The sequence below is a fragment of the Saimiri boliviensis genome, chromosome 11, assembly GCF_048565385.1.
Source record: "Saimiri boliviensis isolate mSaiBol1 chromosome 11, mSaiBol1.pri, whole genome shotgun sequence".
Classification (NCBI taxonomy): Eukaryota; Metazoa; Chordata; class Mammalia; order Primates; family Cebidae; genus Saimiri; species Saimiri boliviensis.
In genome coordinates, this window is record NC_133459.1 from 35043638 (window position 1) to 35071269 (window position 27632).

The 27632-nt window shown below is 53.8% G+C and overlaps 2 protein-coding genes across 7 annotated transcripts; one reads left to right on the forward strand and one right to left on the reverse strand.

Annotated features, from left to right (window-relative positions):
* Positions 1 to 23: 23 nt before the first annotated feature.
* Positions 24 to 16308, forward strand: SH3D21 (SH3 domain containing 21). Of its 4 annotated transcripts, none has more exons than XM_010348077.3 (16): positions 24 to 1031; positions 1204 to 1361; positions 1445 to 1508; positions 1774 to 1892; positions 2121 to 2211; positions 2379 to 2434; positions 2527 to 2572; positions 2717 to 2817; positions 2996 to 3082; positions 3743 to 3785; positions 14202 to 14295; positions 14388 to 14440; positions 14569 to 14663; positions 14802 to 15910; positions 16000 to 16063; positions 16140 to 16308. In XM_010348077.3, exons 1-16 carry the CDS (start codon positions 1028 to 1030, stop codon positions 16206 to 16208), a joined length of 2253 nt encoding a protein of 750 aa, XP_010346379.3. In that variant the 5' UTR covers positions 24 to 1027; the 3' UTR covers positions 16209 to 16308. The 4 variants fall into 4 exon arrangements, with proteins under 4 accessions (XP_010346379.3, XP_010346380.1, XP_010346381.1 ...); XM_010348078.2 differs by having other exon boundaries at positions 1204 to 1280; XM_010348079.3 differs by lacking the exon at positions 24 to 1031 and adding an exon at positions 1044 to 1079.
* A 792-nt stretch (positions 16309 to 17100) lies between these two features.
* EVA1B (eva-1 homolog B) lies at positions 17101 to 18741 on the reverse strand. 3 transcript variants are annotated; one of them, XM_003937502.3, is made up of 3 exons: positions 18507 to 18741; positions 18030 to 18126; positions 17101 to 17785 (listed from the first exon to the last, which is right to left on the reverse strand). In XM_003937502.3, the coding sequence occupies exons 2-3, from the start codon at positions 18094 to 18096 to the stop codon at positions 17349 to 17351; spliced, it is 504 nt and encodes a 167-aa protein (XP_003937551.1). In that variant the 5' UTR covers positions 18097 to 18126; positions 18507 to 18741; the 3' UTR covers positions 17101 to 17348. The 3 variants fall into 3 exon arrangements, with proteins under 3 accessions (XP_003937551.1, XP_010346378.1, XP_010346377.1); XM_010348076.3 differs by having other exon boundaries at positions 18030 to 18161; positions 18507 to 18740; XM_010348075.3 differs by having other exon boundaries at positions 18030 to 18208; positions 18507 to 18740.
* Positions 18742 to 27632: the final 8891 nt, after the last annotated feature.

Here is a 27632-nt window from a genome sequence, read left to right on the forward strand (position 1 = left end):
TGTGTCTGTGTTGGGGGTGGTGGATAACCTCCCACAGCAGTTTCAGGAAACCTGAAAGATGAAGGGCCTGTGGGGCTGGGTGCAGGCTGCTGCTCAGCCCTGTCCTGAGGCATCCCAGACAGACAGTCGTTCCTGGGAGGAGCTTCAGTCCCACCCCAGTCGTTTTGCTTCATTGTGTACCTTGGACACCCCAGGAGAAATGTTTTCCACTGGTGTCATAGGCAAGGACTTTGGCTTCCTCCGTGGTGGGGCAGGGGTCAAGGGATGTGGTTAGTTAGTAGTTCTACCTAAAAGAGCCTATCCCACATGTTACTGGCCTTAGGTGGGTCCTAACCAGACGCCTGCCGGCCGGGGGCTCAACTATGAGCAGAAACGTTGGAAGCTCGTAAAGTTCACTCTCCTTGCCTGACTCCCAGGGAGAATCTGGAGGGGTTTTCTGAAACCAAACTAGACCTCTGTGGCCCCAAAGCAGGGGTCTTTGCTGTCTTCTTCCTATATAGGGGTAGAGGGTGGATATGGGGCCAGAGAGGAGGATGCCTTGTAGGAAAGCAAACCTATTGCTGGTACAAGGGCAGCTATCTCCTTCACTCAGGGCCGGTTTAGAGCGGTTGCTACCTGCTGGTGGGGGCCCCACCCTGGTATGTGCCTCTCCCCACCTTTTCCCCTGAAGCTAAAAGCTTGAGAGCTGGGAGAAGGTGGGCCTGGGAAGGCTGCAAATTGCAGCTGGGAGCCTCCGGGCAAAAGCTGAGCGAAAGCGGCTGGCCTAAAATTTAGGTGGGCGGGAAGAGCCTGCCATGGAGCTGTGACTGCTCCACAGGCCAGAGACCCTGGAGTCCTCACCCCGGGGTCGGGGGCCTAACCTGCTGAGCTGGGCCGCCCCCTCTCCACACCCACTCCCAGCGCCTGGCCCGACCTATCGGCTGGCGGCTACGCCTCCTTTGCCCCACGCTTTCCGTCGCACCCTGCGTGAGCCCAGTATTCGGCCGCCAGCAGGAGCTGCCAGGCTGTGGAGGGTGCCCCGGAAGCTATGGGTAAGTGCGGAGGGTTTGAGGTGGCTTCCCTTTGCAACCGTGGACACGGTAAGAGCCCACACCACCCCGACTCCCCCTGCCCTCTACGGTGCCTGGGGACACGCCCGCCCTGGCCAGGTTGCCAGGCCTGGGCCTTTCTGAGACGGGCGCCGGCCCTGTCCTGCGCCCGCAGAGGTCCTGGTCCTGGCCGGATACCGCGCGCAGAAGAAGGACGAGCTGAGTCTGGCGCCCGGGGACGTGGTCCGGCAGGTGGGCTGGGGGCCGGCGCGGGGCTGGCTTCACCGAGAGCTGGGGGACCGCCAGGGCCTTTTCCCTGAGCGCCTGGTGCAGGTGAGGCCGAGCCAGGGGCGGGCGGGGGTCTCAGCGCGCGCCTCCCAAGAGCTGAGAGCGCCCTCCCGGTGCTTCATTCTCAGGAGATCCCAGAGACCCTGCGGGGCTCCGGAGAGGCGCAGAGACCGCGCTGCGCGCGCCGCGGAAGTAAGCGCAAGGGTCGGGGCCAGGGCCGTTGGGCGGGCGTGAGGAATCCATGCGACCCCGGCGCCTCCAGCTCTTGGCGACGGGGGCGTATCTGGGCGGGGCCTCAGGGCCGCTCTGCAGCCTGTGATTGGTTCTTGAGTACAATGCTCCGCCCTGGGGCGGGGTTGGGGGGGTACCAAAGGCTGCTCGCACGCCTCCAGAGCTTCCCCCAGCTCCGCGTACTGGGGCATCCGGCTCGAGTTCCCCCACGCTTGTCCGGTGCTAGGTCATCCTGCCAAATACCCGGGCCCCCAAAGATGGTGCAAAGTGAACTTCAACTACAGCCCAGAGCAGGCGGACGAGCTGAAGCTGCAAGCTGGGGAGATCGTAGAAATGATAAAGGAGGTGAGGGGTGAGATGATGGGACCATTTGGGGGAATATGATGGAACACGTCTCCCGAGTGAGCGGGTTGGGAGGTGAGGGTGTGTACGGTGGGAATGGTGATGGCGCAGACACGGAGAAGCACGGGAGTGAGGGAGGAGGGGGCCCTTGGGCAGAACCAAGGGTGGAGGATTATCCTAGAGACCCTTGGGGCAGAACCAGATGCCCCTGCGTCCTCCCCCCCTCCCCAGATTGAGGACGGCTGGTGGCTGGGGAAGAAGAACGGGCAGCTGGGAGCCTTCCCATCCAACTTTGTGGAATTGCTGGACACTGGGCCCCCAAGTGAGACCTCGACCCTGTGACCCTGTGACTCCCTGGGACCAGACTGCACTCTCCAATGACCCTCCAGTGGCATGAGCCACATATCCTGACCCTGTAACCCCTTTGACCCTCTCCCATGACCTAACCTGTGAATTAGCACCCTCCCTAACCTCACTGTCCCCCACCAGGCCTTGATAACCCAGACATGCCTTCAGTCAGCCCTGAATCCCAGCGGCCTCCCAAGGTAAGTTGTCTCAGAGTGGGCATAGAGGTGGTAAGATTCTCTTGGGGTGGTTGAAGGCTCATATGGTTCCTCCCTGCCCCTTCCCCCACTAGCTGAGCAGCCTGACCTATGACAGCCCTCCAGACTACCTGCAGACAGGTGAGCACCCAGCCAAAGGGTCCCCCAGCCCTCAGCCACTCCCAAGGTTGGGACTTGGGGGGCCAGTTAGGCTGATGGAGGCAGGGGCTGCTGACAAATGCAGGAGGCTTGGCTACAGAGGACAGTGGACTGACCTCTTCCCAGTCTCCCACCCTGAGGCCTACAGAGTCCTGTTTGACTACCAGCCTGAGGCCCCAGATGAGTTGGCGCTGCGGAGGGGCGATGTGGTGAAAGTACTAAGCAAGGTGTGAGAAGAACAGGGTAGGGAGGGCCCAGGGAAGAGGGTGTTGGGATGGGTGGACCTGCATATGTACCCCCGAGTCTAAAATAAATGTTGAAATTGTATCTATAAGAAGGAGTGGGACCCCAGAAAGGACGTTGGGGGACCTGGCTTACCTCTCTACCGGCATGTTTCTTTCCCAGACCACAGAGGATAAGGGCTGGTGGGTAGGAGAATGTCAAGGACGAAGAGGAGTTTTTCCAGACAACTTCGTACTCCCATCACCCCCAGTAAGTACAGAGCCAAGTACAGGTGGCAGGGACAAGAGCGAGACTCCGTCTCAGAAAAAAAAAAGAAAAAAAGAATAAAGTTTGGGAATGGGACCCAAACGTAAACACAAAATTTATTTATGTTTCATATACACCTTAAACCATAGCCTTAGGGTAGTTTTATGTAGTGTTTTTAATAATTTTGTGCATGAAACAAAGTTTTGACTGAGACCCAACACGTAAGTTAGGTCGGGTGTGGAATTTTCCACTTGAGGCATAATGTTGGCACTCACAAAGTTTCAGAGTTTGGAGCATTTTGGATTTTGGGGGTTTTTTTGAGATGGAGTCTCGCTCTATCACCCAGGCTGGAGTGCAATGGCAGGATCGCCGCTCACTGCAACCTCCGACTCCCAGGTTCAAGCAACTCTCCTGCCTCAGCCTCCCGACTACCTGGGTTACAGATGCATGCCACCATGTCCAGCTAATTTTTGTATTTTTAGTAGAGACGGGATTTTTGCCATGTTGACCAGGCTCCTCTAAAACTCCTGACCTCAAGTGATTCTCTGTCCTCGGCCTCCCAAAGTGCTGGGATTATAGGTGTGAGCCACCACACCCAGCCTGCATTTTGGATTTCTGATTTTTAGATTAGGGATGCTCAACCTATGCTTCTTTTCTGCATAGATCAAGAAGCTGGTCCCACGGAAAATGGTATCTCGGGAATCAGGTGCGTGCCTGGGGAGCCTGGGATTGGGGAGTGTTCTCTCGGAGACCCACTAGTCCAGTTGCCCATAAACACCCACAGCACCCCAGTGGTCCAGTACTCCCCCATAGGAGTCCCCTCACCTGTGGGTCAAGAGCTGAGTAGGAATGTATGTGAATCAATGTGTGGGTCAATTGGTGTGTGTGTTAATATGTCAGTGTTTCTCTGTGTGTCTTGAGAATGTGGCTGTTGATGGGTATAGATTTGTTTCATTTTGAAGGAATCGTATGAATCTTTGTACGCATATGAGGCTATATGTTCACGTGTCTTATGTGTCAGTGAATAGCTCTGTGTATCTGTGGGGATGCCTTTTTATTTATCATTTAATATTTGACACATCAAAAATATATATAACACATATGCTATACAATTTAACACCCCTGGGCTGGGCACAGTGGCTCACACCCATAATCCTAGCACTTTGGGAGGCCCAGGCAGGTGGATTACCTGAGGTCAGGAGTTCAAGACCAGCCTGGCCAACATGGTGAAACTTCATCTCTACTAAAAATACAAAAATTAGCCGGGTGTGGTGGCGCATGCCTGTAAACCCAGCTACTCAGGAGGCTGAAGCAGGAGAATCACTTCAACCAGGGAGGGGGACGTTGTAGTGAGCTGAGATTGTGCCACTATATTCCAGCCTAGGTGACAGGGCGACACTCTGTCTCAAAAAAAAAAAAAAACCACCCATGAGCACCCACAGTATGTCACGCAAACCTAAGGACTAGAACATTGCCTATATTTGTGTCCTCCTCCTCTTTCCCATTCTGCCACTTCCCTCACCCCAGAGGTAATCACTGTCTTAAATTTTATGTTTATGAGGCCGGGCGCGGTGGCTCATGCCTGTAATCCCAACACTTTGGGAGGCCGAGGCAGGTGGATCACGAGGTCAAGAGATCGAGACCATCCTGGTCAACATGGTGAAACCCTGTCTCTACTAAAAATACAAAACATTAGCTGGGCATGGTTGCGCGTGCCTGTAATCCCAGCTACTCAGGAGGCTGAGGCAGGAGAATTGCCTGAACCCAGGAGGCGGAGGTTGCAGTGAGCCGAGATCGCGCCATTGCACTCCAGCCTGGGTAACAAAAGCGAAACTCTGTCTCAAAAAAAAAAAAATTATCAATCTTATCCTTAATGGTTAGCGGGTTTCTTGTTTAAGAAATCATTCCCCACCAGGCACGTTGGCTCATGCCTTTAATCCCAGCACTTTGGAAGGCTGAGGTGGGCAGATCCCTTGAGGTCAGGAGTTAGAGACCAGCCTGGACAACATGGAGAAACCCAGTCTTTAAGTACAAAAAAAAAAAAAATAGCTAGGCATTAAAATGTTGCTTTTCATATTAGTGCTTTTATCCATGTAGTAGTGATTTTTTTTTTTTTTTTTTTTTTTTTTTTTTTTTGAGACGGAGTTTCGCTCTTGTTACCCAGGCTGGAGTGCAATGGCGCGATCTCGGCTCACCGCAACCTCCGCCTCCTGGGTTCAGGCAATTCTCCTGCCTCAGCCTCCTGAGTAGCTGGGATTACAGGCACACGCCACCATGCCCAGCTAATTTTTTTGTATTGTTAGTAGAGACGGGGTTTCACCATGTTGACCAGGATGGTCTCGATCTCTTGACCTTGTGATCCACCCGCCTCGGCCTCCCAAAGTGCTGGGATTACAGGCTTGAGCCACCGTGCCCGGCCCATGTAGTAGTGATTTTAATGAGTGATACAATTATACCCTTTTCCCTATGGACAATCAGTTATTCCAGCATTGTTTATCATTTTCTACATGTGAGTTTATACAATTTTGGGGTTTGTTTGTTTTTTAGAGACAGAGTCTCGCTCTGTCGCCCAGGCTGGAGTGCAGTGGCATGATCTCAGCTCACTGCAACCTCCACCTCCTCAATTCACCTACCTCAGCCTCCAGAGTAGATGGGACTAGAAACACACATCGCCATGCCCAGCTAATTACTTTTGTATTTTAGTAGAGACAAGGTTTCACTATGTTACCCAGGCTAGTCTCGAACTCCTGAGCTCAGGCAATCCACCTGCCTTGGCCTCCCAAAGTGTTTGGATTACAGGCATGAGCCACTGTGCCTGGCCAGGGGTTTTTTTTGAGAAAGGGTCACTAGGTCTTTGTTACCCAGGTTGGAGTGCAGTGGCGATTGTAGCTCATCACAGCTTCAACCCCCTGGGCTTAAGTGATTCTTCTACCTCAGCCTCTTGAGTAGCTGGGACTATAGGCAAAAGCTAGCATGTGCAGCTAATCTTTTAGTTTTTTGCAGAGACGGAGTCTTGCCGTGTTGCCCAGGCTGGTCTTGAACTCCTGGGCTCAAGCAGTTCTCCTGTCTTGGCCTCCCAAAGTGCTGGGATTAGAGGCATGAGCCATGGTGACTGGCTTAGTTTTATACATAAAACTATAATTTTCATGAGGTTTATTCCTAGATATCTCAGAGTTTTGTGTCTTTAAAAACATAGACATTCTTCTGTTTATTGCAGGAAGTAGAAATGCACTGTTTTTTGTATAAACTCTGATTATTGGCCAGGTGCAGTGGCTTACAGCTGTAATCCCAGGACTTTGGAAAGCTGAGGTGGGTGGATCATGAGATCAGGAGTTCGAGACCAGTCTGGCCAACATGGTGAAACCCCATCTCTACTAAAAATACAAAAGTGAGCCAGGCATGGTAGCGGCCGTCTGTAATCCCAGCTACGCAGGAGGCTGAGGCAGAGAACTGCTTGAACCTGGGAGGCAGAGGTTGGAGTGAGCCGAGATCACATCACTGCACTACAGCCTGGACAACAGAGCAAGACTGTCTCAAAAAAAAAAAAAAATCCAGCCGGGCGCAGTGGCTCACGCCTGTAATCCCAGCAATTTGGGAGGCCAAGGCGGGTGAATCATGAGGTCAAGAGATCGAGACCATCCTGGCCAACATGGTGAAACCCCGTCTCTACTAAAAATACAAAAAATTAGCCAGACATGGTAATACGTGCCTGTAATCTCAGCTACTTGGGAGGCTGAGGCAGGAGAATCACTTGAACCTAGGAGGTGGAGGTTGCGGTGAACCGAGAATGCGCCATTGCACTCCAGTCTGGGCAACAAGAGCAAAATTCCGTCTCAAAAAAAAAAAAAAACTGATTATTTCTAGTAATTTATTTATAGATTGTTTTTTTTTCTTTGAAAAGGAGTTTCCTTCTTCATTGCCCAGGCTGGAGTGCAATGGTTCAATTTTGGCTTACTGCAGCCTCTGCCTCCCAGGTTCAAGTGATTCTCCTGTTTCAGCCTCCCGAGTAGCTGGGATTACAGGCATGTGCCACCACACCCTGCTAATTTTGTATTTTTTAGTAGAGACAGGGTTTCTCCATGTTGGTCAGGCTAGTCTCCTCCAACTCCTGACCCAGCCTCAGGTGACCCACCCACCTCGGCCTCCCAAAGTGCTGGGATTACAGGTGTGAGCCACAGTGCCTGCCCTTCATTTGTGAATTCTTATAAGTTTTCTGTGAAGACAGACATTTGTGAATCGTAATTTTGTTCATTCTCTTCACTCCCACCTTTTAATTTCATTTTATTAATGTATTATAATAATTGGGATCTCATACAATAGAAGAATTGAATAGAAGTAGTGAGGGTGAACATCATTGTCATGTTCCTGATTTTGAATCTAGTTTTCCCTTTTTTTCTTTTGAGACAGTCTCATTCTGTCACCTAGGCTGGAATGCAGTGGCACAGTCTTGGCTCACTGCAACCTCTGCCTACTGGGTTCAAGCAGTTATCCTGCCTCTGCCGCCAGAGTAGCTGGGACTACAGGTGTGCACTACCACATCTGGCTAAATTTTTTTTTTTTTTTTTTTTTTTTTTTGTATTTTTAGTAGAGACGGGGGTTTCACCATGTTGGCCAGGCTGGTCTCAAACTTCTGGCCTCAAGTGATTTGCCCGCCTCAGCCTCCCAAAGTGTTGGGGTTACAGCTATGAGTCACTGTGCCTGGCCTAGTTTTTCCTTTTATTTCAGAGTCTCTGTAGCCAGGCTGGAGTGCAGTGACGTGATCTTGGCTCACTGCAACCTCTGCCTCCCAAGTTCAGGCGATTCTCCTGCCTCAGCCTCCCGAGTAGCTGGGACTATAGGTGCCTGCCATCACGCCCAGCTAATTGTCGTATTATTTCTAGTAGAGACGGGGTTTCATCATGTTGGCCAGGATGGTCTCAATCTCCTGACCTCGTGATCTGCCCACCTTGGCCTCCTAAAGTCCTGAGATTACAAGCGTGAGCCACTGCGCCTGGCCCAGTTTTCCCTTTTAACAATGATGTTTGCCTAGGCTGTTTGTAGACATCTTTTTGTCAGGCTGAGTAAGGTTCTGTTTCTGTTTTACTTAGAATTTTTTTTTGTTGTTGTTGTTGTTGTTTTGAGACGGAGTTTCGCTCTTGTTACCCAGGCTGGAGTGCAATGGCGCGATCTCGGCTCACCGCAACCTCCGCCTCCTGGGTTCAGGCAATTCTCCTGCCTCAGCCTCCTGAGTAGCTGGGATTACAGGCACGCACCACCATGCCCAGCTAATTTTTTGTATTTTTAGTAGAGACGGGGTTTCACCATGTTGACCAGGATGGTCTCGATCTCTCGACCTCGTGATCCACCCGCCTCGGCCTCCCAAAGTGCTGGGATTACAGGCTTGAGCCACCGCGCTCGGCTCTAGTTTTTCTTAAGATTTAAACAACTTCGAGGAGGAGGAGGAGGAGGAGGATTAAAAAAAAAGATTTAAACAGCTTCTTCAATTTCTTTAGTAGTTAGAGAAAAGTCAGGGTAAAATTCTTGAATCAGTTGTGGAGTTACATGTTTTTAATTATCTACTTTATCTAAATTTTCTACGCTTATTTTTTTTTTTTGTCTTTTTTTGTTTTTTTTTTTTCCTTTTTGTGGAGAATGAGGTCTCGCTATATTGCCCAGGCAGGTCTTGAACTCCTGGGCTCAAGCTATCCTCCTGCCTCTGCCTCCCTAAGAGCTGGGATTACAGGCGTGAGCCACAGCGCCCGGCTTATCTAAATTTTCTAATTATTTGCATAAAGTTGTTCATAATATACTCTTTTGAAGAGATAGGGTCTTGTTCTATTGCCCAAGCTAGAGTGTGGTGGCACAATCAGAGCTCACTGCAGCCTCAAACCCTGGGCTCAAGTGATCCTCCCACCTCAACCTCCCAAGTAGCTAGGACTATGGGTGTGTACCACCATACCTGGCTAGTTTTTATTTTTATTTTTATTTTTTGAAAGATGGGGTTTCTCCATGATGGCGAGGCTGGTCTTGAACTCCTGACTTCAGGTGATTCACTCACCTCGGTCTCCCAAAGTGCTAGGATTACAGGCGTGAGCCACCATGCCCGGTGTAGTTTTAAAATTTATTGTAGAGAAAAGGTCTTGCTATGTTGCCCAGGCTGATCTTGAACTCCTGTGCTCAAATGATCCTCCTCCCTTGGCCTCCCAAAATACTGGGATTACAGATGTGAGCCCCTTTACTCAGTTCTTTTTGTTATCTTTTTAATGAAAGTGTCCTAGTGGGTATGAAGTGGTATCTCATTGTGGTTTTGATTTGCATTTCTCTGATGGCTAATGAAGCTGAGCATATTTTCATGTGCTTATTTCTTTTTTTTGGTCTTGTGCCGGTGTCATGTGCCTATTTCTTTTGGATAAATGTCTATTTGGATCCTTTGCCCATTTAAAAAATTGGATTATTTGTCTTTTTACTATTGAGTTAGAAGAGTTTTGTATATATTCTAGATAAAAGTCCCTCATCACATATATGCATATTTGCATTATTTTGTCCCATTCTCCTTTTTTTTTTTAAATTAATTACTTCTTAAAAATGTATTTATTTATTTATTTTATTGTCTTTTTTTTTTTTTTTGAGACAGAGTCTCGTTCTGTCGCCAGGCTGGAGTGCAGTGGTGTGATCTCAGCTCACTCCAACCTCTGCCTCCCTGATTCAAATGATTCTCCTGCCCCAGCCTCCTGAGTAGCTGGGACTACAGGCATACACCACCACACCTGGCTAATTTTTTGTATTTTAGTAGAGTCGAGGTTTCACAATGTTGACCAGGATGGTCTTGGTCTCCTGACCTCATGATTCGCCCTCCTCAGCCTCCCAAAGTGCTGGGATTACAGGCCTGAGCCACTTTGCCCTGTCTAATTTTTTTTTTTTTTTTTTTTTTTTTTTTTTTTTGAGACGGAGTTTCGCTCTTGTTACCCAGGCTGGAGTGCAATGGCGCGATCTCGGCTCACCACAACCTCCGCCTCCTGGGCTCAGGCAATTCTCCTGCCTCAGCCTCCTGAGTAGCTAGTTACAGGCACGTGCCACCATGCCCAGCTAATTTTTTTGTATTTTTAATAGAGACGGGGTTTCACCATGTTGACCAGGATGGTCTCGATCTCTCGACCTTGTGATCCACCTGCCTCGGCCTCCCAAAGTGCTGGGATTACAGGCTTGAGCCACAGCGCCCGGCCTTTTTTTTTTTTTTTTTTTTTTTTTTTGAGATGGAGTCTCACTCTGTTGCCCAGGCTGGTGCGCAGTGGTGAGATCTCGGCTCAGTGCAAGCTCCGCCTCCCTGGTTCAAGCAGTTTTCCTGCCTCAGCCTTCCAAGTAGCTGGGATGACAGGCACCCGCCACCATACCGCCTAATTTTTGTATTTTTAGTAGAGATGGGGTTTTGCCATGTTGGCCAGGTGGTCTCAAACTCCTGACCTCAGGTGATCCTCCTACCTTGGCCTCCCAGAAGTGCTGGGATTACAGGTGTGAGACTGCGTCCAGCCTGTTGGATCATTTTTGTCTAGCTTCATAGTTGCCTTGTGAGGAGAGGATTTGTCCACCACCTTATTCAGCTAGAGCCAAGCCCCATTTCTGTGATGCCTCTGTCCTAACCTTGCTCTCATGCTTTTCATTCCTTGTCTCACTGCACCTCTAGTTTACGAGCTCTCTCTCTAGCCTTTGGGCTCTGTTTACTCTGCTCTGTAACCTGTACAGGTAACATAAGCAATACACATGTAAATAAATGGATTTATGTTGCTTTTTTTTTTTTTTTTTTTTGAGACGGAGTTTTGCTCTTGTTACCCAGGCTGGAGTGCAATGGCACAATCTCGGCTCACCGCAACCTCCGCCTCTTGGGTTCAGGCAATTCTCCTGCCTCAGCCTCCTAAGTAGCTGGGATTACAGGCACGCGCCGCCATGCCCAGCTAATTTTTTGTATTTTTAGTAGAGACGGGGTTTCACCATGTTGACCAGGATGGTCTCGATCTCTTTTTTTTTTTTTTTTTTTTTTTTTTTTTGAGACGGAGTTTCGCTTTTGTTACCCAGGCTGGAGTGCAATGGCGCGATCTCGGCTCACCACAACCTCCGCCTCCTGGGTTCAGGCAATTCTCCTGCCTCAGCCTCCTGAGTAGCTGGGATTACAGGCACGCGCCGCCATGCCCAGCTAATTTTTTGTATTTTTAGTAGAGACGGGGTTTCACCATGTTGACCAGGTTGGTCTCGACCTCTCGACCTTGTGATCCACCCGCCTCGGCCTCCCAAAGTGCTGGGATTACAGGCTTGAGCCACCGCGCCCGGCCTGGTCTCGATCTCTTGACCTCGTGATTCACCCGCCTCGGCCTCCCAAAGTGCTGGGATTACAGGCTTGAGCCACCGTGCCCGGCCATGTTGCATTTTTTTTAAGAATGCTGTTTTTCATCTCTAGTAGTTCAGTTCACTGGTTTTTTTTTTGTTTGTTTGTTTGTTTGTTTGTTTTTTTGAGACGGAGTTTCGCTCTTGTTACCCAGGCTGGAGTGCAATGGCGCGATCTCGGCTCACCGCAACCTCCGCCTCCTGGGCTCAGGCAATTCTCCTGCCTCAGCCTCCTAAGTAGCTGGGATTACAGGCATGCACCACCACGCCCAGCTAGTTTTTTGTATTTTTAGTAGAGACGAGGTTTCACCATGTTGACCAGGATGGTCTCAATCTCTTGACCTCGTGATCCACCCGCCTCGGCCTCCCAAAGTGCTGGGATTACAGGCTTGAGCCACCGCGCCTGGCCTCAGTTCACTGTTTTGATAATTTTCCGTATCTGCCCAGTTATTCCTGATGGTCTTTTGTTGCATGCACATCCTGAATTTCTTCCAATATTTTATACATAGCTATGCGGTGTTCTCTACCTGACAGTTCCACTATCTGTTGTGTGTTGTCTCTGCTGACTCCCATTCTTGGTGATCTGCCTCTGGCATGTTTCATGATCTTTGTTTATGAGCTGATAGCTGGATTTTAATCTGTGGAACTCGTGCAGGCCCTAGTAGAAGACTTCTTCCAGTGAGAGTTTGCTTTTGTTGTTGTTTTCTGAGATGAAGTCTCGCTCTGTTGCCCCTGCTGGAGGCCAGTGGTATGATCTCAGCTCACTGCAACTTCCTCCTCCCGGGTTCAAGTGATTCTTATGCTTCAGCCTCCCGAGGAACTGGGATTACAGGTGCACACCACCATGCCCAACTAATTTTTGTATTTTTAGTAGAAATGAGGTTTCACCATGTTGGCCAGGCTGGTCTCAAACTCCTGACCTCAGGTGATCCACTTGTCTCAGCCTCCCAAAGTAGTGGGATTACAGGCATCAGCCACGACACCTGGCCGAGAATTTGCTTTTACTTCTGCCTGTAGCCAGAGAACACAACTCACCAGAGGCTGCTTCGGCCCTCCTGAAGAAAGGTGGCCCTGCTGTGTGGTAGTGAGCTTTGGGCCTGTGGTGAGCTGAGGGAGCAGAGCCCAGGGCCCTGGCTTCACATCACAGGCCCCCAGGCTTAGTAGCTACATAGCAAAGCTGCCCTCCCTCTGCCTTTCTGGCTTCAGCTCTTTTTCTCTCTGTCTTTTTTTGAGACAGAGTTTCACTCTTGTTGCCCAGGCTGGAGTGCAATGGCGTGATTCGGCTCACTGCAACCTCCGCCTCTCAGGTTCAACCGATTCTCCTGCCTCAGCCCCTCAAGTAGCTGGGATTGCAAGTGTGCACCACAATGCTCAGCTAATTTTTGTAGTTTTAGTAGAGACAGAGTTTCACCATGTTGCCCATGCTGGTCTTGAACTCCTGACCTCAGGTGATCTGCCCACCTCAGCCTCCCAAAGTGCTGGGATTACAGGTGTGAGCCACTGCACCCGGCCCTTCTGCCTAGTCTTGTCAGTCACACTTAACTCTCTAACACAGTATGTATTTTACTCGTTTTATTTATGTCTGCTTCCCCGGTAGAACATGAACTCCACCTGACTGCTGTGGGAGGAACACACGCTGGGTGGGGTGGGTACAGCCTAAACCCAGGTAAAGGTGGCGGTGACCTGATCTAGAGCACTTAGTGGTGGAGATGGTGACAAGTGACTGGATTCAGGAAATACTTGGACAATAGCATGGACAGGATTTGCTGATGGTTTGGATGTGCCTCATAAGGAAATAAAGGGAGTCATTTGTCATCCAAGCAAGTGGGTAAATGAGCCAGATGGGGACCATGGGGAAAGGGGTAGATTCAAGGGGCCATGGGGTCGGGAAGCAGGAGATTGGTTTGGGATATGTTAAGCGTGTGATGCCCATCAGCGCTCCAACTGTAAATATTGAGAGGGAAGTTGGATATGAGTCTGGAGTTCAGGAAAGAATCAGCTAGAGATGAAAATGTGGGAGTCATTGTCTTGTTGATGATAATTAAACCCATAAGACTGGGTGAGATCTCTTAGGGAGTAAATGAGAGAGAAGATAAAGAATTCTGAGGGTGGGCCGGGCGCCGTGGCTCACACCTGTAATCTCAGCACTTTGGGAGGCTGAAGCAGGCTGATCACTTGAGGTCAGGAGTTCAAGACCAGCCTGTCCAACATAGTGAAACCCCTTCTCTACTAAAAATACAAAAATTAGCCAGGCGCCGTGGCATGTGCCTATAATCCCAGCTACTTGGGAGGTTGAGGCAGGAGAATCCCTTGAACCTGGGAGGCGGAGGTTGTAGTGAGCCAAGATCTTGCCTTTGCACTCCAGCCTGGGTGACAGAGTGAGACTCAGTCTCAAAAAAAAAAAAAAAAAAAAAAAATGGAATTCTGAGGGTGGACTGAAAGGGGGAAGGTTGTTGCCACAGTCCAGAAATGAGATGAAGTCTGAGCCAGGGAAGAGCCATGGGTGCTCAGAGGGACAGGTTTTAGAAAGTTTAGATTAAAAACCTGCCAGGACATGAGCCATCTCCCCTACAGAGCCTTCTCTGAAAACTGTCTGCTGAGTGTCCTTCTGGGGTACTCCCACAGTTTCCTATGCATGAGGGTGGTCAGCGTCCCAGGAGGCAGAGTCAACCAAGAGCCATCTCCTGCCCATAGTCCCCTGCACACAGCACAAGACAGGGTCAGTGACTGTTAGATGGATGAATGCTCCATGCCTCTCTCTTCCCAGCTCCTATTAAGGAACCAAAAAAGTTGATGTCCAGAGCATCCCTCCCTACAGTCAAGAAGTTAGCAGCAGCCCCCACTGGGCCCAGCAAAGCCAGGTAAGGAGCAGGACGGGGTTGGGGGAAGGAGGGAAGAAGGAAATGTCCCTCCCTGTGCCCCACGCCCAGGGCCTGATGAAGATGTGTTCCAGGATGTCTCGGACACCCAGCAGGGACAGTCAGAAGCTCACCTCCCAAGACTCAGGTGGGGGCTGCCCTCCTCCCGTGTGGGGAGGCCTGGAGGACAGGAGTAGGGTGGCATGCTGAGGGACAGAGGTGGGAGAAGACGGAGGGTCAGAGTAGGCTTGGGTCCTTGAAGTTCTGCTCTCTTAGGTCCCAGTGGCAGCTTCCAAAATAGAGCTTCGGGCCACACAGGCCGAAAGCGATCCAAAACCCAGACTCCCCAGCAACTCTCTGTGTCCAGTCAGGTGAGGAGCAAGAGGCATGGGAGAGTGGGGGTGCTGGGCAGAGGCTGGTTCCCAGCTGTGGTGTGCATGGGTGAAGCATCCCAGGCCATGGGGAACCAGACTCAACCTCAGCTGAGACTTCACCTCCCATCACGGCAGGAGGAAGAGCAGAGCAGCCCAGCAAAGGCCCCCGCTGTGAAGAGAACCCCCGTGCTGGACAAGACCGTCACCCTAGAGAGGCCCCCAGCTGTGGAGAAGGCCCCCGGCTCCAAGAAGGCCCCAGCTCCTGACAGAGTCCCCTCCCCAGAGAAGACCCTCACTCCAGGGGATAAGGCCTCTATCCCAGAGAACTCCACCTTGGGAATGATGCCGGCTCCTGACAAAATCCCCACCTCAGAGAAGACGGTGACTCTGGAGGAAAAGACCTCTGTCCCAGAGAACTCCATCCCAGAGAAGACTCCAACTGTGGACAGACCCTCCATTCCAGAAAGGGTCTTTTCCATGGAAGAGGCTCCTGCCCCAGAAGTCCCACCTATGGATAAAGTCCTTGATCCAAAGATGGACCCTCTGGGGGATGAGGCCCCCACCCTAGAAAAGATCTTGACCCCAGAGCTTTCTGAAGAGGTGTCCACCAGTGATGACACTCAGTGCTATCACTTCTTTCCGGAGGAAGGCCTGCAGAAGGTCAAGTCCTTTGTAGCCAAAGAGGCTCAATCCCAGGAGAAGGCCAGCATGCCAGTGGCACCCCCACTGCAGCCTCCTTCCTCAGAGAGGTGCCTGGGAGAGATGAAATGCCCCCTAGTTAGAGGGGACAGCTCCCGACCCCAGGCTGAGTTGAAGTCTGGGCCAACATCCAGGCCTGCCCTAGAGAAGCCCCCGACCCAGGAAGAGGCTACAACCCTTCTAGAGGGTGTACCTTCCAAAGACCAGAGGACTCCTGAAGAGGAGGCGCCCCCCAATGAGGAGAGGCTTCTGAGAGAGGAGGTGCTCCCCAAAGAGGGAGTGGCTTCCAAAGAGGAGGTGCCCCCAAAAGAGGTGCTCCCCAAAGAGGAAGTGGCTCCAAAAGAGGAGGTGCCCCCTATTGAAGGAATCTTTGTCCAAAAAACACGTCCTATCAAGCCCCCTCCAGACTCCCAAAAGACGCTCACGCTCCCGACCCCGGTCCCACAAAACGCGGAAAGCAAGAATGAGGGAGTCGATGTAACGACGCTGAAGGGGGAGGTGGAATCTCTAAGGAGGGCGCTGGAGCTGATGGGGGTGCAGCTGGAGTGAGTTGGCAGCGGTGGGGTGTGGAAGGGAGGGTCCCCCCAGCCCTCACCTGCCCAGCCCCTCACCTCCGCCTCGACTCGGCCTGCAGGAAAAAGCTGACGGACCTCTGGGAGGAGCTGAAGAGCGAGAAGGAGAAGCGCCAGAGGCTGGAGGTGAGGGGCGCGTCCCGGGGGGAGGGGGCTGGCAGCGGGTCGCCCCTGACAAAGTCTCCACCCCACTCCCGACCAGGTCCAGCTGATGCAGGGGACTCAGAAGTGCCAGGCCCAGCGCATCACCCACGCACAGACGCAGACCTGAGGGCGGGCCTGGGAAGCGACCGCGGCCGGACCTGGCTGGGGCCACCCACGTTCTTGCACACGACTTTGGGAAACACGAGAAAGTAAACTCTGCCTCGCAAGGCTTGGTCTGGTCGCTGGGGGCGGGGCCTGCGCGGGGACAGGGCCTGGGCCTCCGCATTCCGGGCAGTCTGTGCGGGGCACATCTGGCCAACATGTGGCTCCCATTACGGTTCCCAAGGCCTGCACGCAGCTATTTTTATCCACCGGATGGTGAGGGGCGGGGGAGGGTGTCTCCTTCGGACGCCAGCAGCGCGCTGGAGAAATGGCGGGCAGGAGGGGCCCCGGCGGGGTCGGGCTGTGTCGCCCGGCCTGGATTCCGGAATCCAGCTGTGCGCCGGGGAGGAGCCGGCTGGCCTTCTCGCGAGCTCGGACCCCTCCCAGCTGGCCTCCGGGTCCGCTCAGAGGGACTCCTGCCCTCTCGCTTGAACGCACCTCGGCGCAGACGTGAAGTCCAGCGCCCAGCCCAAGCACGCATGATTACACCGGGGCTAATAGCATCTTAGCCTCGAGGTCAGGGTCCCGGGGCCTGGTGTGTGTGTGTCATAGGAATGTATGAACCCAGGGCACCGTGGGGACGGGGCGACGTGTGCCCAGGCGCTTGCCGGTAAGGAATGCGTGTGCACTGCTCTGTGTGTGCGGCTGGGTGCAGACCTGTGGGCTTCGGCCCTTCTGCTGGCTGTGGAGTGAACGCGGGCATGTGTGCTGTGTCTTCAGACGGGTGAGGGTGGGGGTGCAGCCAGGGAAAAGAGGTCAAGCGGGGCCTCAGCCCTGGGACCCCGGCGTGGCAGGAGCCTGGGGTCCGCAGGAAGCAGGAGTAACAGAGGGAGAGACTGAGTCACTGAGAATGCAGCTTTCTTTCATTTGGTCACTTTATCTCTTGATCGTACCCCAGAGAGGGAGTGGGGACCCTGCATCCTGCCTCCTCCCCCGCCCCCGGGGTCTTTTGGCAGGACTGGGGCAGGGAGCCTCTCGGGGTGGCGATCCACGCCCAGTAGCACCGGAGAGCCGTGGGGGCCAAGGCAGTCCGAAGGTCTGGGGCAGCTCTGTGCTCCTGTGCAGTCCGGCACCCCCAGCGCCTTGCAGCTGGAGCCGGGGCCCATCAGTAATAGTGCATGCGGCTCAGGGAGCCCGCGCCTGTGGCCGTGGGGCTGGGCCCCAGCGTGCCTGTGCCCAGCAGGTCCGGCTGCCCGGTGCGCCAGATCTCCCGCAGGATCCGCTCGCGCTCCTCCAGCCGCTGCGCCCGCTCCAGCTCCTCCGCCGACGTGAAGACGTTGACGCTGAGGGGCCCGTCGGGCTCCGCGGACAGCTCGGGGCCCGGCAGCGTGTCTTCCGGACCCAGCCGCGTCACCGTGTCCTCCTCGTCTTCGTCGTCGTCCTCGGGCTCCAGGGTGCTGCCGCGGGGGTCCCGGCGCTGAGCTGGGCCCCGGGGCCGCGGGCGCGGCGCCCACGAGATGCTGATGACGAGCAGGCAGAGGGTGAGCAGCAGGCCGAAGCAGACGCCCAGCACGAAGTAGAGGCCGAAGCTCTCGGGGTTGGCTGCGAGGCACAGGGTGGGGGTCACAGAGGGGCCCGGGCGGGTAGGGGGCGTCCCACTTGGAAAAGACCCCAGGTTCTAGGTCTGGGGGCAAGGCCTGTAACCCCCACTCGAAGGGCATGAGGGAACCGCCAGCGGGCAAGGGGGCGGGAGCGGGGCGGAGGGGACGGGCGAGGCGCTGGGGAGGGCAGGGGATGGTAGGCAGGGAAGGGTCCAGGTCCCCGGTCTTCCGGCGCCCGCCCTCACCGCGGATGTGTGCGTAGGCAGCCAGGCTGTTGCTGAGCAACTCCATGTCCCTTCGTGGGGCATCCATGCTGTTCTGGGGGACAGCTCCCCTGCCACCCTTCGAGGTCAGCAAAGTCAGATCCTCCTCCCAGCCTGGAGCCGACACCGACCCCTTCTGCGGGCAGCTCCAAGGTTTCACCCTGGAGAGAGCGCTTCCCTAACTTCGAGGCGGCCCCGGGCCCTGCCGGGGTGGGGGGCACCCCTCTCCCAAGTGCGGATGCCCCTCCAGCCCGGGGAGCGGCCGCCGGGGGCTGCGGGAGGCCCCGCCCCCTTGTGGGGTCCCCAGCGGAGACCGAGTTCCGCAGTCCCAGGGCGGGTTGGAGGATGGGGACGCGGAGCCTCCTCCACTCCCCAGCCAGGCTCCGGGAAGGGAAGCCGCCTCCCTCCCCGCCCCGCCGCCCCACGGGTACCCACCGGCCCGGGGCCGGGCCCACTCACCTTCAGCACCCCGCTTCCCGGCTGCCCAGCCCCTGCGCGTCCCGTGGCCGCATACACTGGCCCCCGCCCCCGCCCACTCCGGCCCCTCCGCCCCTCCGGCCTCGCTGGGCTCCCAGGCCGCGGCAGCGCGGGCGGGACACGGGCCGAGGGACCAGCCGGCGGAAAGTTTCCTCCGAGGAAAGAGGAGGGACGGGACTGGACGGGACGGGGCGGGGCGGGCGGGGAGGCGGGGAGGAAAAGGGCCGGGAGAGGAAGGGGAGAGGAGCGGGCAGCCGGGAGGAGGGAGAGCCAGGCCTGCGGGCCGTCCGTCCCCCACAGGAAACCGCCGGGGGAGGCCGCGGCTGGGACCCGCCCCCGGGCCACTAACAACAACAGTGAGGCTGGAGCTCTGCCTGCGCGCGCGGGCCCGGGGGCTAAACCCTGGACAGGTTCTTTCCCTTACTCCGCCTAACAACCCTGCGACGTGGTACGATTATCCCCACTTCGCAGATAAAATAAACGGAGTCATGGAGAGATTGAATGACTTTACCAAACCGTCAGAATTTGAACCTACTGCTCTCTGACCCTAAAGCCTGAGCTCGAAACCACCGCTCCCCCTCCTAGGAGGCCCCAGCCGGAGAAGACCGCTTCTCTTCCCCAGACCCACGCCAGCGTGTAAGGGAGGGGACTGTCCACCCCTCCTCCCAGGCCCCAGGCTTGAATGTGTCCCCTGGCTGAGCTCTGGCCTGGTCACGCAGGGTTAATGATTGTTGGGCTGCAGCTCTGAGCCAGGCCCCGGCCAGCAGCCTTGCAGACCCCAGCTCAGGGCCTCTGTGCCTGCGAGCTCCTGCACTCTTGTGCACCAAGCAGCTTGTGGTGGCTTGTGGCGGATCCCACCCCATTCCGTCCCCTCCCACCCCATCGTGCTCCCCACCTCCCACCCCAAGGCTAAACCTGCCTGTGCTCACACAGGCATTTCCCACCTGGGCTTGTGCATGCAGTGTGGTGTGTGATCAGTGTGTGTGGCTGGGGGCTTCTTTCTGCCCTGCCTCCCCGGGGCCCCCCATCGTGGGCCTCCCCTCCCTTGCTGAAGCTAGGATGAGGGGGAGGCTGCCTTGGCGGGAGCCTTGGAGAGGAGGAGGGAAGGAAGGGGGAGAGGAAATTGCAGACATAGCTGAAGAGGCTGCCTGAGGCCTGTGGGCCAGCGACCCTCTCCCTGTCCCGGCTGCAGACCCCTACTCCCCCAGTCCCAAGACTGGGTTCAAGTAGAGGGCAGATCTAGGTGGAGGAGGACTAGGACTGACTCCCATGTGGATGGAAAAGGGACTCCTGGGTGTCTTTGTGACTGTTTGGTCTGTTCTGAGAGAGCATGGTGGTATTTTTGCCCACATCCATATATTTGCATATTAATGTGGTGTATTAGTATTGTTGTGGGGGGTGGGTATGTGTGTGTCAATCTGTGCAGCTACTGGTCAGCAAACACTGTGTATGTCTAGTACTTCTTAGTCTAGACCACAGCATCTGTGGATTTAAACAACTTTGGATCAAAAATATTCAAAACCAACATTACATCTACACTGAACATGTACAAGCTTTTTTTCTTATTATTTCCTAAACAATAGATATATTTTTTTCTTTGAGACAGGGTCTTACTCTGTTGCCCAGGCTGGAGTACAAAGGTGCTATCCCAGCTCATCACAACTTCCACTTCCTGGGCTCAAGAGATCCTCCCTTTTCATTCTCCCAAGTAGCTGGGAGGGACCACAGGTCCCTCAATATGCACCACCACACCTGGCTAATTTTTGTAGAGATGGGGTTTTGCCATGTTGCCCAGGCTGGTCTTGAAGTCCTGGGCTCAAGTGATCCACCCACCTTAGCCTCCCAAAGTGAGGGGATTACAAGCGTGAGTCATCACACCAGCCAATAGTATATTTTCATAGCAGTTACATTGTATTAGATATAAGTAATCAAGAGATGATTTAAAGTATATGGAGGATGTGTGTAGGTTACATGCAAATACTGAACCATTTTATTTTACCTCAGGGACTTGAGGATCCTCAGAAGGGAGGTCATGGAGCCAATCCCCTGAGGATACCGAAGGACAGCTCTAACGTGGATTTAACAAGAAACAGAACAGACACAAATCTTTGCCCTCTCGGAGCTGACACTAAATTGGAGAAAAAATAGAAGATAATCTCAGATGCTTCTAAGTGCTCAGGGGATGACAGGATAGGGTAATGTGATGAACAACACCTGAGGGTGGCTCGTACAGGGACATCCACAGTGAGACCTGAATAGGGGGCAGCCGTGTCGGGATCTGGGACGAGTGTCTGAGCAGGATCAAGGGCAGGAGTAAGAGCGTGTTTGAGATACCTCCCTCCAAGGGCAGAGAGCCATGCAGATGGTGTGTGGGTGCAAGGGAGAGTGGCAGAGGCTGCCCATGCAGGGGCTCGCTGGCCTTGGAGCTTGGTTCGTGGTGGTGGTGGTGTTTGGAGACAGAATTTTGCTCTTGTTGCCCAGGCTGGAGTGCAATGGCACGATGTCAGCTTACCACAACCTCCACCTCCTGGGTTCACGTGATTCTCCTGCCTCAGCCTCCTGAGTAGCTGGGATTACAGGCATGTGCCACCACGCCTGACTAATTTTGTATTTTTAGTAGAGATGAAGTTTCTCCATGTTGGTCAGGCTGGTCTCAAACTCCTGACCTCAGGTAGTCCGCCTGCCTCGGCCTCCCAAAGTGCTGGGATTACAGGGGTGAGCTACTGTGCCCAGCCAGGAGCTTGGTTTTTCGTGTAAGTGTGGTAGGGAGCCCCTGGAGCGTTGATCAGGGGAGTGGCATGGTCCCCTGACACACTTTGGAAAGATCTCTGTGGTGGCTCAGTGTAGGGTGGGCCACTGTTGGCAAGAAGGGGAGCAGGGAGGGCAGTGAGAGCAAGGCTGGTGGAGGGGTGAGAGGGCTCAGACTCAGGTGGTGTTCCGAAGGGAGTTCCTGCCCTGGACTTGGACGTGAGGGAGAGAGTTCAGAGGAACACCTTGATACTGGGGCTGGGGCACCTGAGGAAAGTCCACAGGGGGAAGCAGTTTTGGGGGGAGTCGGTTTCACTGTAGATAGGTTAGGTGTGAGAATGCCCATTAGATATCTGGGTGCAGGTGTTGGCAAGGCAAGTGGAGCCCCCAGGAGTCTGGCTGGAAAAGATATTTGAGAGTCCTCACCATATAAGATGGATTTACCACCCCAGGATTGGGGGAGGCTGACCACCTGGGGCAAGTGGGCAGAGAGAGAAGGGTCTGGAGCTCAAGCCCTGGACGCCTCCTGGAGATGAAGTCGGCAAGGAGAAACCAGCGAGGCGGGAGGAGAACCAGGCCAGAACAGGGACATGACCGAGTGTGTGTGATCGGGCTGAGAGGTAAAGACAATGCCAGAATTTGTCCACTGCCTTGGGCGAGATTTGAAGACCGTCAGCAATATTGAGTTTCTGTGGGTTGTATTCTTATATCTTCAAGGGATGTATGTTACTGACCGTTTGCACAGGTAGCTTATTTATGTGCAGGATTGCTGGGAGTGCGCGAGCATGTTCAGTGTCTGCCATCCACGGGAATATAGGTGTGTGTGTGTCTGACCACGTGTGTTGTGTGCCTCAGTGCTTCAGTTCGTGTGGCACATACCTGTCCTGTCTCTGTGAGGTCCACAGGCATGCTTCTCTATGTGCAGTCTGAAATTTTTGATCTTTTCTGTCAAGCTGTTTCCTGGCATCTCTGTGCTATGCAGCTCTCTGTATCTCTGTCTGCAGGCTAAAGTGTGTTTGTGTCTGAGTTGGCATGTGACATAAGTGTTTGGAGTGGGTCAGACGTGACTCAGCCCTAGTGAAGCAGGATAAGGGTTCAGATGGTTGCTGGTGCCTACAGGGAGAGGGACGCCCGTTAACCAGAGTGCTGTCTTCTCCAGGAGCAAGCCAGGCCCCTGTGGCCAAGCCGGGCCGGGTGAGAGAAGCGGCAGCCTTGCCCTGAGGAGTTTTGAGAAGCCATTCTCTTGGGGGCCCTGGGGAAGGTGCCTGAAACCTTTGGCCAGTGTGGCTGTCCCCATGGTCCACATGCCCTTCCCGCCTCCTGCTGAGCTGCTTGACTGCTTGCTGCTCCCAGCCCACCAGCCTGTCCATGGTCTGTGCAGCCACCGGCTTCGAATCTCTCTGCAGGTCTGTCACCTGCTAGATTGGCTCTCATCCCAACCATCCACCTGCCCATCTCCTCCCTACCTCCTCGCTGCCTGTCTGCCCAGGACGTCCCTGCTGTCTGCTCACCGCCTGCTCGTTGACTGCTTCCCTGGCCTCCTGTCTGCCTGTGAGACTGGAGATGTGTCACCTTGGAAAGCACGGAGAGCGCTCCTAAAAGGAAGCACAGGAAGGACAGGCCTTGACGGAAGGTCACGGGGCTGAGGGATCCAGCGCCGATGGGAGGGCACTTGGGAGTGCCAGCGTCTTCCGGGCCTGGTGCAAACCCAAGCACAGCTCTGCTCCTGGCCCCAGTGGCCAAACTGAAGGCTGGCCCTGGCTATTCTACTGTTGACATGGGTCTCACCCCACCACAGGGATAGGTCTTGGATGGAGGGAGGACGGGCACTCACCAGGAGCCTCCTGAGTCCTTTGAGTGTCCCCACACCCCCAGGACCCAGGAAAGCTGCTGCAAAGAGGGTACTGGCAGGAATTTGCTAAATGAACAATAGGCCCGGTGTGGTGGCTCATACCTGTAATCCCAGCACTTTGGGAGGCTGAGGTGGGCAGATCACTTAAGTCCAGGAGTTTGAGACCAGCCTGGGCAACATGGCAAAACCCTGGTTCTACAGAAAACTACAAAAATTAGCTGGGCACAGTGGCGCACACCTTTGTTCCTGCTGCTCAGGAACATAGGAGATCCTCAGGTAGGAGGATCGCTTCAGCCCAGGAGATGGAGGCTACAGTGAGCCATGATCATGCCACTATACTCCAGCCTGGATGACAGAGCAAAACCCTGTCTCAAAACAAACAAAACAACAACAACACCGAGAAAACAATAACAGGGACAATTTCCAACACCTGGCACTCTGCCAAATGCTGTGCATGCTCTGAGCCTTGCATCTTCCTAGTGACCCTGTGCAGTTTGTAGCATGGCCCCCATTTGCCAAGAGAGAAGCGAGGTGAAGCAGTGCCTGTGGAATCACATGGCTGCAGGTGGTGGGGCCCGGAGGGGACCTCAGAGCCCACACTCTCCACCGCTTTCCACCAGGCGACAATAGGCCATGGTTCTCTACCCCTCAGACCCAAAGCTCCCTTTTCACAATGCTTGCTATTGCTCCCTTTATGCTCCTGAAATGAAATTTACAGCTAATATGCCAACCTTAACATCTAATTAAAAATCATACAATTGGCCGGGCGTGGGGTGGCTCACGCCTGTAATCCCAGCACTTTGGGAGGCCAAGGCGGGTGGATCACGAGGTCAAGAGATCGAGACCATCCTGGTCAACATGGTGAAACCCCGTCTCTACTAAAAATACAAAAATCAGCTGGGCATGGTGGTGCTCAGGAGGCTGAGGCAGGAGAATTGCCTGAACCCATGAGGCGGAGGTTGCGGTGAGCCAAGATCGCGCCATTGCACTCCAGCCTGGGTAACAAGAGCGAAACTCTGTCTCAAAAAAAAAAAAAAAAAAAAAAATCATACAATTATTTTGTCCTTATTAATATATAAGAAATAAAAGGTAATGATAATGTGTTTGTGAAGTGGCCGATTGCTGGGGAGGTCACGGCTGTGTGTGCAAACTGATACCAGAGTGTGGTGGTGTCAGGGTCTGAAACCATGAACTCTTGGTAAAGTTCTCAACTAAAGTGCACGTTTCCTCCTCTTTACACAGTAGTTGCATTTCTGGAAAATCCAGTGTGTACTAGAATGCATGCCGTCTGTGTTTATATGTAAAATGGAGTTAGAACCTTGGCTCTGGGAATTAAAAACAAGCCTTTCACTTATGTTGTGCAGGATGTAGAATCTGCCTTTCTTGCAGGGCTGTCTGGCATCCCTGGCACCACCCTTGTAACTGCCAGTCATTGTGATGACCGGTCCCCTCATTCCCTTCCTCCACAGTGGCCACAACAGGAAAGATTCCTGCCCTGGTTCAGGAGCTCAGTGTTGGAAGCGGGGAGACGGGCATGAGCAATAATTGGATATATGTCAGGTTGTGATGAGCACAATGAAAAAAAATGACCAGGTGGACAGGTGAGGGAAGGCCTCTCTGAGGAGGCGGCATTTTGAGCAGACACCTAAATGAGTGAGGGAGCCACAGAAATACCTGGGGGAGGAGCCTTCCAGAAAGAATAACCAGTGCAGAGGCGGTGCGGTGGAAGCATGTGTGGCTTGTTCAGGATCAGGAGGCCCAAGCAGCAGGCAGAGTGAGGGGTGAGGGGCTGGGCAGGTGGGGAAGTGGCTGGGTGTGCAGCCTCACTGTGTTGAGCTTTATAAGCCACATAGAGCTTTGGATTTTCTCTGGCATGGAGAGGAAGCCATCGGAGGGTTGTAAACAGAAGATGGACAAGGGACACAATTGTTTTTTTTTTTTTTTTTTTTTTTTTTAATTCTTTTCTTTTGAACCTAGTTTTAGCTGAACAGTTGGGGTTTTTAAAGGCTCCCTCTGGCTACCGCATGGTGCCTGCACTGTGGTGGGGAAGAGTGGGAGACCAGGAGGCCAGAAATGGGGGCTTACGGTGGTTGCCATGGAGCTGTGACAAGTGGTCACATTCTGCCCATGTTCTGAAAGGGCCAGCTGACAGGAGCAGCAGTGGATTGGACATGCGGCGTGAGAGAGGATGAGAGGGAGGGAGGGAAGGAGGGATGCAGGGACAGAGAAAGTCAAGGCCAACCTGGCTTTAGAGCCTGAACAATAGAGCCACCAAGACCATTCCTCACTCCCTTTCCCACTTCCGCTAGCTTGACAGCTTGTTTGGCTCTTCCCAGGGACACTGGAGACCAGGGTGGCTAAGGGGGATGTCAGCTTCTCAGTTCTCATTTCGTTTGACATTTCAGGAGCACATGAGTGGTCAGTGTGACCGCACTGGTGTGACCCATCCTTCTGGTACTTTCCCCTTCCTTTGCTGCCACAGGGCTCACAATAAAAACCTGTGAAGGAACCAGCAATCCAAGAAGTTGGATTTTTTTTTTCTTTTTAAATTGACTGACTCACAACCAAGGAATTTAGATCGATACACCAAACTGTTCAGGAGTGCCAGGGTGTAACCAGGCCCAGACCCAGGTGCTGAGGAGGTAAAGGTGAGCAAGGCAAAGCCTCTGCCTGCAGGGAACTTGCTGTCTTGTGTTTTGCTGAATGTAAGCGTGACACGTGTAGGCGCCCAGGAGGTCTGTGCCCTGAACAGAGGCTACATGGGCGGCGGGACAGGCGTGAGGCTGAACATGGAGACAAGGTCCAGAGCTGAGAGTGGCAATGGCGGGCTGGGAGCGGGAGCACCTCCCAGCAGAGCATCCAGGATGGGTCAGGCATGGGTCAAATGTAATGGGCAAAATCTGTGGACAGCTGGCTGCTGTGGAGGTGTGGAGCTGTGAGGTGCACTGCAGACGAGCAGAGCCTTCTCACATCTTGAGGAGTGCTCCTCTTGCTCTGAGGACCCTTGATTGGGAAGGGGCTCTGCCTGCACAGATCTTTTGCCTTGTGTGGCCTGGCCGTGGGCTCCTGGACACAGAAGTGGGTCTGTGTGGGTGCTGTGGTATGCCGGGGGAGGGGCCAGCCTGCCTCTAGCTTCATTGCTAGAATGAAGTGCAATCCGCAAAGTCTAAATTTAGGCAGAGGAAGGAAGGAAAGAAGAAAGGAAGGAAGGAAGCCCTTGGCTTCCTATTGAGGGGAGGGAGGGGGAGGGTAGAACAGGAAGAGGCCTGGCTCTTGATAGGTCCAGTTTGGCTCCTCCCTGGGACACTGGAGACCAGCAGTACACTGATAGAATACATACACTGAAGATACAGCAGACCGTGTAGTACAAAAATGTCTTTTTTTTTTTTTTTGAGATGCAGTCTCACTCTATCACCCGGGCTGGAGTGTAGTGGTGCGATCTCAGCTCACTGTAACCTCCGCCACCCGGTTCAAGCGATTCTTCTGCCTCAGCCTCCCGAGTAAATGGGATTACAGGCGCCTGCCACCACGCCCAGCTAATTGGTTTTTGTATTTTTAGTAGAGACAGGGTTTCACCATGTTGGCCAGGCTGGTCTCAAACTCCTGACCTTGTGATTCGCCCCCTCAGCCTCCCAAAGTGCTGGGATTACAGGTGGAGCCACCACTCCCAGCCAAGAATGTCTTTTTCTTTTTTTTTTGAGACGGAGTTTTGCTCTTGTTACCCAGGCTGGAGTGCAATGGCGCGATCTCGGCTCACCGCAACCTCCGCCTCCTGGGTTCAAGCAATTCTCCTGCCACAGCCTCCTGAGTAGCTAGGATTACAGGCACGTGCCACCATGCCCAGCTAATTTTTTATATTTTTAGTAGAGATGGGGTTTCACCATGTTGACCAGGATGGTCTCGATCTGTCGACCTCGTGATCCACCCGCCTCGGCCTCCCAAAGTGCTGGGATTACAGGCTTGAGCCACCGCGCCCGGCAAGAATGTCTTTACACAAACTTTGTGACCTTTTTTTGTCGTTTCCTTACAGTAGGACTTCTCTGTGTGAGAAGTCTCCTTCCCTGGCTGCCCTGGATGGGCATGTGGGCACATGGGCAGTCTGTCTGGGGTGGTAGGCTCCCCCACCCCAGATGGAGTTCGGCAAAGATAGGATCAATACTCGTCAGCTGCAGTGGTGCTGGGATGCTCCCCTCCCTCCTGCCTGCAAGGTCAGGGGCTGGACCAAGCCAAGCAGGGAGCTCCCACTTGGGCAATGGGCTGGGGGTGGGGCATGGGCCTCAAGAGACTGCTGGGAACTTCAGGTTGCCCTCCCCTAGCCAAGACAGAGGTGCCAGGTGCCACCTGCTGGCTTCGGGGAGCAGGGAGGAGGCACACTCAGAGCTACAGGAAGCCAGCTGGGAATCCTGCACCACCTAGCTGGGACGGAGGGAGATGGGGCTGGGTCGGGGCTGCAGAGGCTGAGACGCAGGCAGGGAGGGCAAGAACACAGGAGATGCAGGCCACGCTGG